General features: G+C 47.8%; 1 protein-coding gene across 1 annotated transcript; it reads left to right on the forward strand.

Moving 5' to 3' along the window:
- The first annotated feature begins 613 nt into the window (after positions 1–613).
- Positions 614–12589, forward strand: CLSTN3 (calsyntenin 3). Its single transcript, XM_010078017.1, has 17 exons — positions 614–738; positions 1692–1887; positions 2363–2571; positions 2885–3034; positions 3728–3913; positions 4364–4633; positions 4906–5018; positions 5098–5260; positions 6313–6369; positions 7145–7302; positions 7476–7624; positions 8090–8316; positions 9406–9576; positions 10169–10314; positions 10449–10584; positions 12117–12334; positions 12419–12589. The coding sequence occupies exons 1-17, from the start codon at positions 663–665 to the stop codon at positions 12587–12589; spliced, it is 2796 nt and encodes a 931-aa protein (XP_010076319.1). The 5' UTR covers positions 614–662.
- Positions 12590–12859: the final 270 nt, after the last annotated feature.

Consider the following 12859-nt stretch of genomic DNA (forward strand, 5'->3'; position numbering starts at 1 on the left):
GCAAGGAGGGGCAAGGGAATATGGTGCTTGCCATGGAGCGGGGAAAGGAGCAGGGGACTCTTAGAGCAGGTTATTATGCACATAGGATGACTGACTGAAAGTGTACCTGGGTACCGTGTGTGGAGATCCTGGGCCTTAGTTTGGAGGGTAGGAGGCATAAGTGATAACGGCTGCATGCAAGACTCGTCCCCTGGGGCACCCCAAGGGAAGATGTATCCTGGATCCTTTAATTATGGCTTCAGTGAGCTAAAGGATTTAGCATTTGGAATTTTGTCTTCAGAATCAAAGTACTTCTGCCTCTTGATTTAAATTTTTTAACCACTCCAGCTTTCCTGGGCATCCAGATGCCTCTCCACATATTTCTAATAAGATAGTAATGAGGAGGCCAGAAGGAACACATTGCTTCTGATGAGGTCTCCCAAGAACCACACAGAGTGGAACTAAAGAAAGATAGCTTCTTCTTCGCAGCCCATTTTAGACTTATTTCCTGAGAAGAAGGTGGGGAGGGATGGTTGCTTCTTGTCACTGGATGATACTCTGCTCTTTTCCTACTGAATCTATCATTGGCACCTAATACATTCCTGTGCTCCATCCCTTACTCCAAATCCAACTCAGCAAACAAGCACAAACCCTGGATTGAAGCTGAGTATCAAGGCATCGTCATGGAGAATGACAACACAGTCTTGCTCAACCCACCGCTATTTGCACTGGACAAAGATGCTCCACTGCGCTATGCAGGTAGGTGGGTAACAGCTTTGGGAAGGGTGGGAGGCAAGGAGAGACCTCTCAAGAGGCAGAGACAGGGTGACATTCATCCCTGTGCTAGATTCTAGCTCTCTTCAGGAAACAATCACTTCCAAACCTCATTCTGGAGGAGGTCACCAGTGATGTCTGGAGGCAATTTGGGCACAGCTTGATTTAGGATGCTGTGAGCTATATCCCTTAGGGAGAGAAACTAAGGGTGGAGCCAGCTACTTTTTTGACGCAGTTCTGCTATTTCCAAAGATCACATCCACAGCTCTGTGTCTGTAGAGCACTGGAGAAAGCTGGTAGGGCATATTTCATTGGCAGTGCTACATCCTCTCCCCAGTAAGCACAAATCCCTGAAACTACAGACGAGGCTTTATGAGGGTTGTATTCCTGGTGCTTGTTAGGACATGCCTGGAGCTTCCTCATGCATCCTTCCTCAGGTCTGGGAGATGAAAGGTGGTCCCTGTGAGCTGAACTTTAGGATTTATGTGACCCTATCTGCGGTTCCCTGCGGTACTGTGCGCATCCTGATTAGAGGTAGATGAGACATCATGTATCTTCGTGCTTTGGCTGTCTCTCTGCAATATATGGCCTGCCTTGCCTCCCTGAGGTATGCAGAGAAATAAGGTGCTCCCTAACTACTGTGGCTGTGTAGCACTGATAAATCTAGCTTGAGTCTTTCAACTTCTAATCTTTCTTGATGCTGGTCAAGACTCCTTGCCGTCAGAGTAGCCTCCAGTACGGGGCAATCTACACCATTAATGGCAGGAGGACTCCTAGGGAATCAAAAACTGCTCAAAATGACAGATGATAATGAGGGAGAAAGGAGAATGTAACTTAGGGATAAAATATGGGAGAGGGAAGCAAGGGGGTATAATGCGCTCTCCTCTGTCCTCAGTCTTTTTCTTTCTCCTGTTCCTCTCTGCCTGTGTGGTTACCAGGTGAAATCTGTGGCTTCAGGATCCATGGAGCAGGGGTACCTTTTGAAGCTGTGATCCTGGACAAAGCCACAGGTGAGGGGTTGATCCGGGCCAAGGAACCGGTGGATTGTGAAGCACATAAGGAGCACACATTCACCATCCAGGCTTATGACTGCGGAGAGGGACCTGATGGAGCAAATACCAAGAAATCACACAAGTAAGTCCATGCAGTCGTTGTTGCATGTTACAAAATGTGATCTGTCACAGAAATACAGCTGAAAATTGCTGTTGAAACACTTCCTTCAGCCAGAAGTATTTTTCTCTAGCCTTGATACTGTAACTCAATGTATTGCTAAGAATCAAAGAGAAATGTTCACTGCCTGAGTCACAGGAATGAATACACTAGAAATGAGGGATGCTTAACAGCTGTGTCTCAGGGTGGTGTTTTATGTTGCTGCATACAGGCAGGTGGTCCAGATTATGTTATCATTCCTTTTGCTCTTTCTTTGGGGTGGAAACCCATTGTCCAAACTGCTGTGTGCCAACATTGCTGTGTTGAAACCAAGGTCTCTTTCCTTGTCCTTGCTTTTGACATCTGGAAATCAGTCTGGTCCACTTCAGGGGAGTGACTTACACTGAGATTTAGGCTCCTAATCAGGCGCTCAGTTCTTATTGTTGTCTTCCTATATCAGGGCCACGGTGCATGTTCGAGTAAATGATGTGAATGAGTTTGCTCCTGTCTTTGTGGAAAAGTTGTATCGTGTGGCAGTGACTGAGGGAAAGCTGTATGACCGCATCTTGCGTGTGGAGGCCATTGATGGAGACTGCTCACCACAGTACAGCCAAATCTGCTACTATGAGATCCTGACCCCCAATATTCCCTTTCTGATTGACAATGACGGTAAGGATCTGCACATACCATCAGCATGTCACTCCCTCTTTCCTGCTTTGTTCCCTCCTTGCCAGTCCCATTTGCTGGTGGAGCTGCACTGTATGAATTTTCCAGCACTGCTGATTTCTCTTTCCTGGTGCAGAGCTGCAGCAGCCATTTTGTGGGATGCTATAGCTTGTTACAGAGTGGCACTGGGTGTGGGGGACTCAACCCCTTTTTTGGTTGTTTTTGTAGTTGATCAAAAGTAAGAGTGGTTTCTAGAAGAAACGTCTTTGAGGAGACTGTCTTTCCTTTCCCTTGATCTCTTTGTTTTGCTAACCAGGGAACATTGAGAACACGGAGAAGCTGCAGTACAGTGGAGATCGTCTCTACAAATTCACAGTGACGGCCTATGACTGTGGAAAGAAGCGGGCTTCTGATGATGCTGAAGTGGAAATCCAGGTGAAACCCACCTGCAAGCCCAGCTGGCAGGGTATGAAACATCCAAACACAGTTATGTCTTCCTTTTGCTTTTGCTGAATTACTACTCAGTCCTGCTTACTGGAAATGGTTTTTTTTTATATATATATATATTTGTATATAATATGTATAAAAATTTGTATGCACATATATATGGTTAAATTCTGGCACCAACCCATCAGTCCCATCTAAGGGGATGCAGCAGACATCCAAGTCTCTTGCAAAGCCACTGCAAGGCAATTCTAACATTGGAAAATCATTTCTTGGATTACTGTGAACTACTATGTCTTTGATAAGGCTTGTAGACTGTATTCTATGTAGATAGTTTTTGTTGCTGTTTAACTGGAGTATCTTTGGCTTTTCTAGAGGTGCTGTGTGCCTACAGGTTCACTGTAGTCAATAGAATTAAGGGGAAATCCAACACAGCTAAATATCTGCTCTGACTGATAAGGGGTTGATAATCCAAGGAGTGATGCTACAGCAGTACTAGCTATAGAAGATGAGAATTTGGACTCTTTGTGCTTCTAGGAAATCTTCCCTTGCACAGATGCCAGCTGCATAAAGTTTACTTTTCAAAGCAGAATTGGCCAAAAATCTCTGTTTCTGGGCTAGTCCATAGATGTCCACTTGTGCGTGTGCTAAATGTTCTGGCCTTGGGTCCTTGGCAGGACCTAATCCCTCTCTTTCTCTCACTCTTCTTTGTTAGGCTGGAACAAGAGGATTGAGTACACACCAGGTGCAGGCAGTCTTGCGCTCTTCCCCAACATTCACCTGGAGACCTGCGATGAGCCCCTGTGGAACATCCAGGCCACGGTGGAGCTGCAGACAAACCATGTGGCCAAGGGCTGTGACCGGGATAACTACTCTGAGAAGTCACTACGCAAACTCTGTGGTGAATTGATTTTTTTCCTGGGCCAAGGACAGCTTCCCCTTCCTGTGGAGGGGTTCACAGTGGTAGCTCTGTGCCTGATGCAGCAGAGATGCAGGGGGACACGTTCCTCACATCTGCTGTGGTCAGTGAGGCTGACCTAGCTTGCATGCTGCGTTGAGGGGCAGTGAGCACCCTGTCTGCATTTACAAGGGGCCCCCTGTGCTTTCCTTTGTGGGAAGCCAGACGTTTCTGTGCATTGCCCCATTATGCAGAGTCTGTGGGACCTCCCTCAACATGAATGGAAGAGTCACCATCCTCCTCCAGATAGAAGAAAGCCTATAGGCAACTCCTCCTTTCCCTGTGCTCTGGGACATTACAACGAGCCCTCTAGCACCCTCTTTGTCTGTTCCCCAGTTCCCAGGCTCCTTATTCTCCTGTGCTGACATTCCTGACTCCTTCCATTCTTGGTAGGTGCTGCCTCAGGAGAGATTGACCTGCTGCCAGTGCCCAGCCCCACGGCAAACTGGACTGCCCGGCTCTCAGTGCACTACAGCCAGGACAGCAGCCTCATCTACTGGTTCAATGGCAGCCAGGCTGCCCAGGTGCCTGTGACGAACGGGCTGAACGCCCGCGAGGGGCTGAGCGACCACTTCACCCTGTCCGTATGGATGAAGCATGCTGTGGTGCCTGGTAAAGGCAGGCGGGAAGAGGAGATGGTGATCTGCAGTACAGTGCAGAGCGGTGAGTGGGGGTGGTGACACTTCTGCCTATAACTTGTTAGAAGGGATTGTCCCTGCAGGTGGAAATCTCTGGGTTCCAGAGCAGGACCTGAGCAGGGGTCCCTCCTTAGGAACATATCTTTTTCAGGTGTGACATTTTCTGGGAGCAGTCAAGCCTGCTGTGAGCACATGGTGCTGAGTGACAGTTGTGCAGGCTAGCATGTGCTTCTGGGCTTTGGCTAGCGAGTCTGCTCTGAGGTGTGATACCTAACTCCCTGTGCTTGTCCCCGGCAGAGGACGGCTACTCGCATTACTCTCTGTCTGTGCATGGCTGCCGGATCGCTTTCCTCTACTGGCCATTGCTGGAAAGTGCGAGGCCTGTGAAGTTCCTCTGGAAGCTTGAGCAGGTGAGGAAGCGTTTGCCTCCTCCCTGTGTCACTTCTCCTTCTGCTCTTTGCTGATCCCTTCCTCTGCTGTCTGATGCAGGTCTGTGATGATGAATGGCACCATTATGCCCTCAACCTGGAGTTCCCCACTGTCACACTCTACGTGGATGGTGTCTCTTATGACCCTGCCCTTATCCACGACAACGGCCTCATTCACCCTCCGCGGCAGGAACCCTCACTCATGATTGGAGCCTGCTGGACCGGTGCGTACCCACTCCCTGAACCGTGCTCTTCCCATGTAGGAAATGAGTGGAGGGAGAGCCAGAAGAGGTGGCAGAAACACCACCCAGTACTAAATGACACATTGCAGCCATCCTGCCTCCTTGGCACCAAGGCCAGTGTGGATCCTTCCTTCCTTACAGAGCAAACCAGCAGGCTGCAGTAATAATGGCTTGGGTACGAGTGTCAATGGCAGATTCATGGACAGCATCAGTAGAACATGTGACAGATAACCAGTTTTCAGGCAGAGGAGGGTTGAAACTCTGTATCTCATTCAGGCATTGGCTTTTGTCATGGTTTAACACACTCTGCTAGCAGCAAACACCACACTGCCTCTTGCTCACCCTCACCCCTCCTGGGGATGGGGGAGGGAATTAAAGGGGTAAAGGGAGAAGAGACTCGTCAGTTGAGATAAAAACAACTTAATAACAAAACTACAATAAAACTGAGAATAATAATGATAATAATAACGATAATAGCAACATGTACAAATATACAAATGAGGGATACACAGTGTAACTGCTCACCACCCAATGACCAAGGCTCAGCCCATTACCAGCTAATGATCCCAGAGCAAAAAGAGTCCTGAAACCACAATCCCAGAAAAGAGATAAGAGCCCAAGCATCTGAGGGACCAAGAGCTGACCAAGAGAGCAAGAGACAACCCTGAGAGAGAGGGAGGTGGCGCAGAGAGAGAGAGAGAGAGAACTTCCAGACAGACTCTCACCTATATACTGAACATGATGTGCAGGATATGGAATAGACTATTGGCCAATTTGTGTCTCATTGGGAAAGGAGAAAAAAAAAACCCTATACTTTCTCGTTTGAATCAGTTACAGTCTCACCATTCCCTTCCTGAGAGGGACTCTGCTCCCTTTCATCTGTGATGTGCTGTTCCTAGGTTGAAGGGTGCACTGCTTGGCACATGCTGTTCTTTTGGACTCGCTTATATGGGCACTTGTACAGATACTTGCCTGGTCCTGTAACTGCCTTCTTCCAATGCCTTATTGCTTGTCTGAATGTTCTCCTTTTGCAGAGGAGAAAAACAAAGAGAAAATCAAAGGAAATGAGAACTCCACTGATACTCTACAAGGTAGGAAAAAGAAAGAAGATAGCTCTCTTCCCCTCTTCACCATGCATGATTATCACTTCTTGCATGGTGACTTCCTCATACAGCTCCCTCAATCCTGTCCTGCCACCTCCCATCATCTTGGGAGGAAAACCCTTATTTGGCATACTGGTCCTTGATACCTTGATATCTGTAGAGCATGAAAGGCTAATAGGAGGACTACAGCCTGCTTTGAGAGATGGAGTATGCTTTTCATGTAGAGAAAGAGTCCTCATGCTTGATCGTTAAAGTAGGTCTCTGAAGAGCAAAATAGCCATTAGAGACATCAGGAGATGTCACCTCATCCCTAACTACCTATGGAATGTATAGTTTCTTTTAAAAGCCCTCACAAGAAGCCAAGTGAGAAGGGGACAAGAAATTGTTTCCATCTGGCATTCAGTGGTTTGGCAGAAACTTCTCTATGCTACCCAACATTCACTGCCCTAGTCTTTCTGTTGGTCTGTTCTTCTTGCTTTCCCTCGTCTGGAATTCCAAAAATTGTCATCTCCTTACTTCAGCATCCCCCATCTTTTTCTTGTAATTGCTTTTCCATGTCCTGTGCACCCCTCTGTCTCCACCTCCCTTAACATCTGTATGTCGCTCACGCTGTTGCTTTTGTTGTTTTTGGTCTCCCATGCCCTGTGCACTCCTCTCTCTACCTCCTTTAACATCTGTATGTCCCTCACACTGTTGCTTTTGTTGTCTTTGCTCTCCTCCTCACCGTGTCTCTCACACCCTCCATCTCCCATGTTTCCCTCAGGAGATCCTCTGTCGATCCACCACTACTTCCATGGTTACTTGGCTGGCTTCACTGTGCGCCCTGGTAGCTTGGAGGGCCGGGAGGTTATTGAATGCCTGTATGCCTGCCGTGAGGGTCTTGATTACAGTGACTTCGACAGTCTGGGCAAAGGGATGAAGGTATGCCCATCTGTCTAGTTTGCATGGGTCTCCAACCCCAGCCTTGCTTCCCAGGACTTTGCCTGCTCCCACACCTCAGACAATTCCCCACCTTTCTCCTTTGTGTCTCTCTTAGCCCAGACTCCTGGCATTTGCCGAGGAACCCTGAGTATTTTCTTCACTTCCACCTGTAGGTTCATGTGAACCCCTCTCAGTCCCTGCTCACCTTGGAGGGCGATGATGTGGAAACCTTCAACCATGCAATCCAGCATGTGGCTTACATGAATTCCTTGCGCTTTGCTACCCCTGGAGTCCGGCCACTCCGGCTTACCACTACCGTCAAGTGAGTGGACAAAGCAGCACCTCTGGCTAAGTTCAGCAAGAGGATTACCTCTCTTTTGACTAAAATTACACTTCCACACCTTGTAGTTTAATTCTAATTGGTGGTCTCAAAATGGTAAGAGTCTTCCTGAAAATAAATATTAAAGTATCCAATCTCCAAATGAATACTGTAGTACTGGGTCCTGGGGTCCTGGGCCAGCAGCAGAACTTCACTCATGGTGTTCCAGGCATGTGGGCTTGTTTTAATTTTCTCTATGGTGTGTGGATGTGACCACGTCACCTGAAACCCAGTGATGTCATTCCTACCACACCTCTCTGTTTTGCGCAGCAGGCTACAGGGAAGCTTTAGGAAGACTACCAGAAGAAGGATGTTCCCTTCAGTGGCAGTAATGGCCAGGAGGTGTTCTTTTACAGCATCATCACTGGAAGCTTGGGCCAACTGATACTTTCTACTTCTGTCCTTCAGGTGCTTCAGTGAAGAGTCCTGTGTCTCCATTTCTGATGTGGAAGGTTATGTTGTTGTGCTACAGCCTGATGCCCCCCAGATCCTGCTGAGTGGCAATGCCCACTTTGCTCATCCTGCATCAGACTTTGAGGCTGCTGATGGGGTCCCCTTGTTCCCCAATCTCCAGATCACCTGCTCTATTTCTCACCAAGTGGAGACCAAGAAGGATGAGAATTGGCACGGTACCGGTGAGTGGAGTACAGGGCGAGGTATAAGAGATAAACTGGAAAGACCTGCAAGTGTTGCTATCCTGCAGAGCAAGTAGAGTCCCTTGTTACACCCAAAATAGGAGAGTTTACAAATATAGGAGTAAAGCACATTGTCAGTGTGCAGTCTAATCAGTTCGTATCCCTTTCTGCTCTTCCCTGTACTTTTTCTGTCCACTCGGTTCCATTGCCCCACTCTCTCCTCCTTCTTTTCCAGGCTGCTCATTTCTAATTCTTTTTACATTTTACTTTCATTTCCCTTTATGGAATCCAGCACTGCATCGATGTCCTGCCTGTTAACCTCTACACTCCTGCACTTAGTCTCCTCCTGCTTCCTTCTCTCCTGCTTTTCTTATTTCTCACCCCTTTCCATCTTTTCCTGCATCACTTATTCCTGTGAATTCCTCAGTTAGTTTCCTCACAACCTATAATATCTTGTCCCTCAATTTCTCTCTATCCTCCTCAGATTACTTCTCTGCACTCTGTGTTCCACATGTCTTTTCACTTCTTTCATATCTTTTCTCGTAATGGGATTTTTTGTTCATAGTTTTCTTTTTAGCAGCTTTGCCTTTCCTCATACAATTATGAGTCTCTTGACTTAGAGCAGGTTGGTCTTAGCCCTGCTGAAAGCAGTTAGTTATTGAATGTGGTTGCCATTTTAAAGAAGATAAGATCTCGACCATGGTAACCAGCAGTTACAAGACAGGGAAAAGCTTTGAAAAGCACCCAGGGTCTGGGAATGTGTGATAGAGTTGTTCCTAATTTGCACGTTGTAATTGTCAACAGAGTCCTTACATCCAAGATGTGTTACCATGAACCACTCTGATAATAGTATGTTGTTCTAAAATACAGTGACTTTATTATGTGCATAAGTAATGTCATTAGAACTAAGGGGACTCCTCCAGCAAGTAATTAGACTGACAGTGATTTTACTCAAGGTACGTGCTAGCCAAAGAGAAGTCATTACGTATGATGTGAGCAGTTTTAAGTAAGTGGGTACCAGTCTAAGTAACTCTTGCCTTCACTGATGGCTGGGTGGCTTTCTGTCTGTGTCTTCTGTTTGCATCTCAGTGACAGACACACGAATGTCAGATGAGATTGTGCACAACCTGGATGGGTGTGAGATCTCATTGGTAGGAGATGACTTGGACCCAGAAAGAGAGTATCTGCTCTTGGATAGGGCATTGCTGCAGCAGAGGGGCCTGGAGCTTGTCAACACCTCTGCCTACCTGACCATCACAGGTATGTCCTCTCCTTGGCCACAGCTGTCTAAGCACGCATCTCTCACTGCCTGTCAGTCATCACTGGGAGAAGCATTTAACCTGATATTAGCGATGCGTTGGTGTACCTTGTGAGACTCCAAGATGTAACCATTTGTTGAACTCCTGGCTTTTCAAAGTTCCAGGCCATTTCCTTGGGGAGGTGGCTCCTCCTACAGCACACAGCATAGTGTCTGAGCTCTGACCCAAGCTTCTGTCATTCCTCCTGACTTTTCCTCGTTGCCCTTGAGGTTTGGTGTTCTCAGATGCCAGCAGCGTTTTGCATGACATGACTGGGGGACAGCACAACCTACAGGTTGTGGACTCCACTATTGTACCCTCCAGAACTTAACAGTGCTGTTATTCTTGATTCTTCGTTCCCTTCCTTGTGTTTTAGCAAGGCAAGCAGGGATTTCATCAGGTCCTTTGAAGCCAGCTTCAGCTCTGCTCCATTCCCAAAATTAATAACCCAGAATTGCCTTGGATTCCTCTATAGCTCCCAATTGCTACAGGGTTATGATGCCAGATGACTTTGAACTTCCCCAGTCCACACCAATTCTCTCTTCTTGTCTCAGGTGTGGAGAGCATTGCAGTTTATGAGGAAATACTACATCAGGTCTCATACCACATCAACCATGGTGCTGCTCTTTATGAAAGGAAGTTTCACCTGTCCTGCACTGAGATGAATGGACGCTACTCCAGCAATGAGTTTACTGTTGAGGTACAAGATCAATACGTACACATACAGGCGCTTGTGCGTGGATGGGGAGGACGTGGTGGACAGGAATGCACACAATGTAGAACATATTGCAGTGAGAACAGGGCTGAGTCTCTCTCACTTTGGTCTTTCTGCAGGTGAATGTCCTCCACAACATGAACCGAGCTGCTCATCCTAACCACATTCTGAGTTCCCAGCAGTTCATGCACCGAGACCATCATTTACCTGCAGAGCTATCTGGGCATAACTTGGCAAGCATCCATAACAATCCAGGCATGTAACACTACCTTTTGGATTTTCTTTTAGGTCAGGATGCTGATTTTCTGATATCCTGCTAGAACCTGTAGCAGAGGATTCCTTTCAGGTTCCCTATACCCATCTTATTGAGTTCTCATTATATGGTCCTGTCCCATTCTTCATTAGCAAATTGACTACGGTCTGTGTCAAATCGTGGTTTAGAGTTTGGTGCAACAATCCTCCTCTTTCAGTGTACTGTTTTCTTGATGTGGAAGCAGTTTGAAATCTCTACCTGAGAAGGTCTAAAAAGAACAACTGCAAGCTGGTACTATTTAATGAGTGCACATTGCAAAGGTGCTTTGTGGGCTTGGGTAATATAATTTCAGAAAGAAGCTTCAACAGCAGGAGAGAAACAAGAGAATAAAAGACTGCCACTGCTCTAAAAAAAGAGATGGGAGTAGGTGGCGATCAGGAAGGCAGAAAAATACAGGAGATAGCACCATGCAGACAAGAGGAGGATTCTTGCCCCCAAAACAGAGGACAGAGCAGCCTGAAATCTAGACGAGAGGTTAGAGCTGTGGGTTTGTCCTGGCAGCCCCATGCTGTAAGCATGACCTCAGCCTGAGTGGCTCCTCCTAGGCTGTGAAAGCTCTAGGACTGCTACACAGAACCCTGTGTTGGCTCTGGCCCTCTGTTGTAGGGAACATGGAAAGCACCTTTGGTGCTAGCTTTTGTTGCAGCTTCCTGCAGCAGCTGATCCCAAGCTGATCCAGTGCTGCAGCTGGCACTGAGCCACTGCAGGGACAGAGTACATATGTGTGGGAAAGCATAGCATCAAAAATCAGCCTTTGCCACTCACTTCCCCAGCTATGCCTGATTGCAGCAGCAAAGGAACAGTTCTCCCTACTGTACAGAACCATCCAGAACAAACCCACAGAGGGTCTGGATAGATTTTGCAGGGAAGAGGGTTATCTAGGGAGTCAAGGCTCAGCCTATAGGCCTAGAACACAGGAGGGGGAGTTGGGCTTAAGGGTCGTAGATGAATTTCAAGTTTTCTCCTGTGGAGAAAGCCTGTGGGCTTTGACTATGACACTAATTAGAAGGCCATCATAGCCCTCCCCTCAGCCTGACGTGCAAAGCAGACTTCTTTTGGTTTCCATCTTCCTTTACTGCTTGCACAGAAATCACACCCTCTGAAAATCATCCTTGTGCCCTTAGAGGCTCTCCCCAGCACACATTTCTCTGTCCCAAGGTGAGGTTACAAATGGCTGCTGTGCAACATATTGCAGTGACTTCCGTAGACAAAGATGTGCAGTCTACAGGCTGGGCCAACATCAGAGGATGCCTGGACCTAGGCATCCTGGCAAACTGTGCAGGCCTCAAGCAAAGACAGAGCAGCTGAAGGCAGGAACTGCCTGTGCCCAGTGGAGCAGAAAATCCAGGACATGTTCCTCCCCACACTAAAAACCTTAGCTCTGCCCAGGAACCCCAGTTCCTGCAGGTCAGGTTGGAAATGCATGTTTCTGTGACAGACTCCAACAATGCCTTCTCATTTTCTTTCTCCAAAGTGGTCCCCAGTGCTGCTACTGTCATCATTGTGGTGTGTGTGGGATTCCTGGCACTCATGGTGATCCTTGGCATCCTGCGCATTCACTCCCTGCACCAGCGAGGAGTGGGGCAGGAGGTCCCTGGGGCTGCTGAAGGAGGGCACACGAGCACCGGAGGCAAAGAGAGTCACATGTTCTGGGACGACTCAGCCCTCACTATCATAGTCAACCCCATGGAGGTGAGGAGCAGCCACAGCGGCTGGGGTTGGGCAGGCAGCTGGGTTGCCACATCCTTCCCCTTACCCTATGTCTCACCTCCCCAGTCCTACCAGAGCTGCCAGGAGAGGGCAGCAGAAAGCAGCGACGGCAGAGCTAGTGAGGGCATGGAGAATGAAGATGACACCACCGACTCGGAGACACCCGACTCCCTCATCAGCAATGAGGTGGATGATCAACACATCATCGCCAAAAGCGACAGCTCACACTGCTACTAGGAGGTTTAAATCACCAGTCCAATGGATCCCCCCAAAACATATGGCTGAAGGAGGAGGTGTCTTACTTTTAACTTCTTCCTCCCTCTACCGTGTACACGTGCTCTTCCCTCATTTGTCATTTCTGCCTCTCATGTTCCTTCATCTTCTGCCACTCTCATTGTGGACATTCCCCACATTATTGACCCCCCTCCCCCCCTGCCCCGACTCTCTAGAAATGTGTTAGAGCACTTGCACATGACAGTGGCACAGTTCAAACTATGATAAGGAAGG

This window comes from Pterocles gutturalis, unplaced genomic scaffold (genome assembly GCF_000699245.1).
Source record: "Pterocles gutturalis isolate BGI_N339 unplaced genomic scaffold, ASM69924v1 scaffold24908, whole genome shotgun sequence".
Lineage (NCBI taxonomy): Eukaryota > Metazoa > Chordata > Aves > Pterocliformes > Pteroclidae > Pterocles > Pterocles gutturalis.

What these genes read in the sequence shown, in the direction of transcription:
- CLSTN3 (XM_010078017.1), top strand. Translation starts at nt 663, where the DNA reads ATGGAGAATGACAACACAGTCTTGCTCAACCCACCGCTATTTGCACTG. An exon ending in CTCCACTGATACTCTACAAG is followed by an intron (nt 6,370 to 7,144) that starts GTAGGAAAAAGA and finishes TGTTTCCCTCAG; the next exon opens with GAGATCCTCTGTCGATCCAC. An exon ending in AAGCATCCATAACAATCCAG is followed by an intron (nt 10,585 to 12,116) that starts GCATGTAACACT and finishes CTTTCTCCAAAG; the next exon opens with TGGTCCCCAGTGCTGCTACT.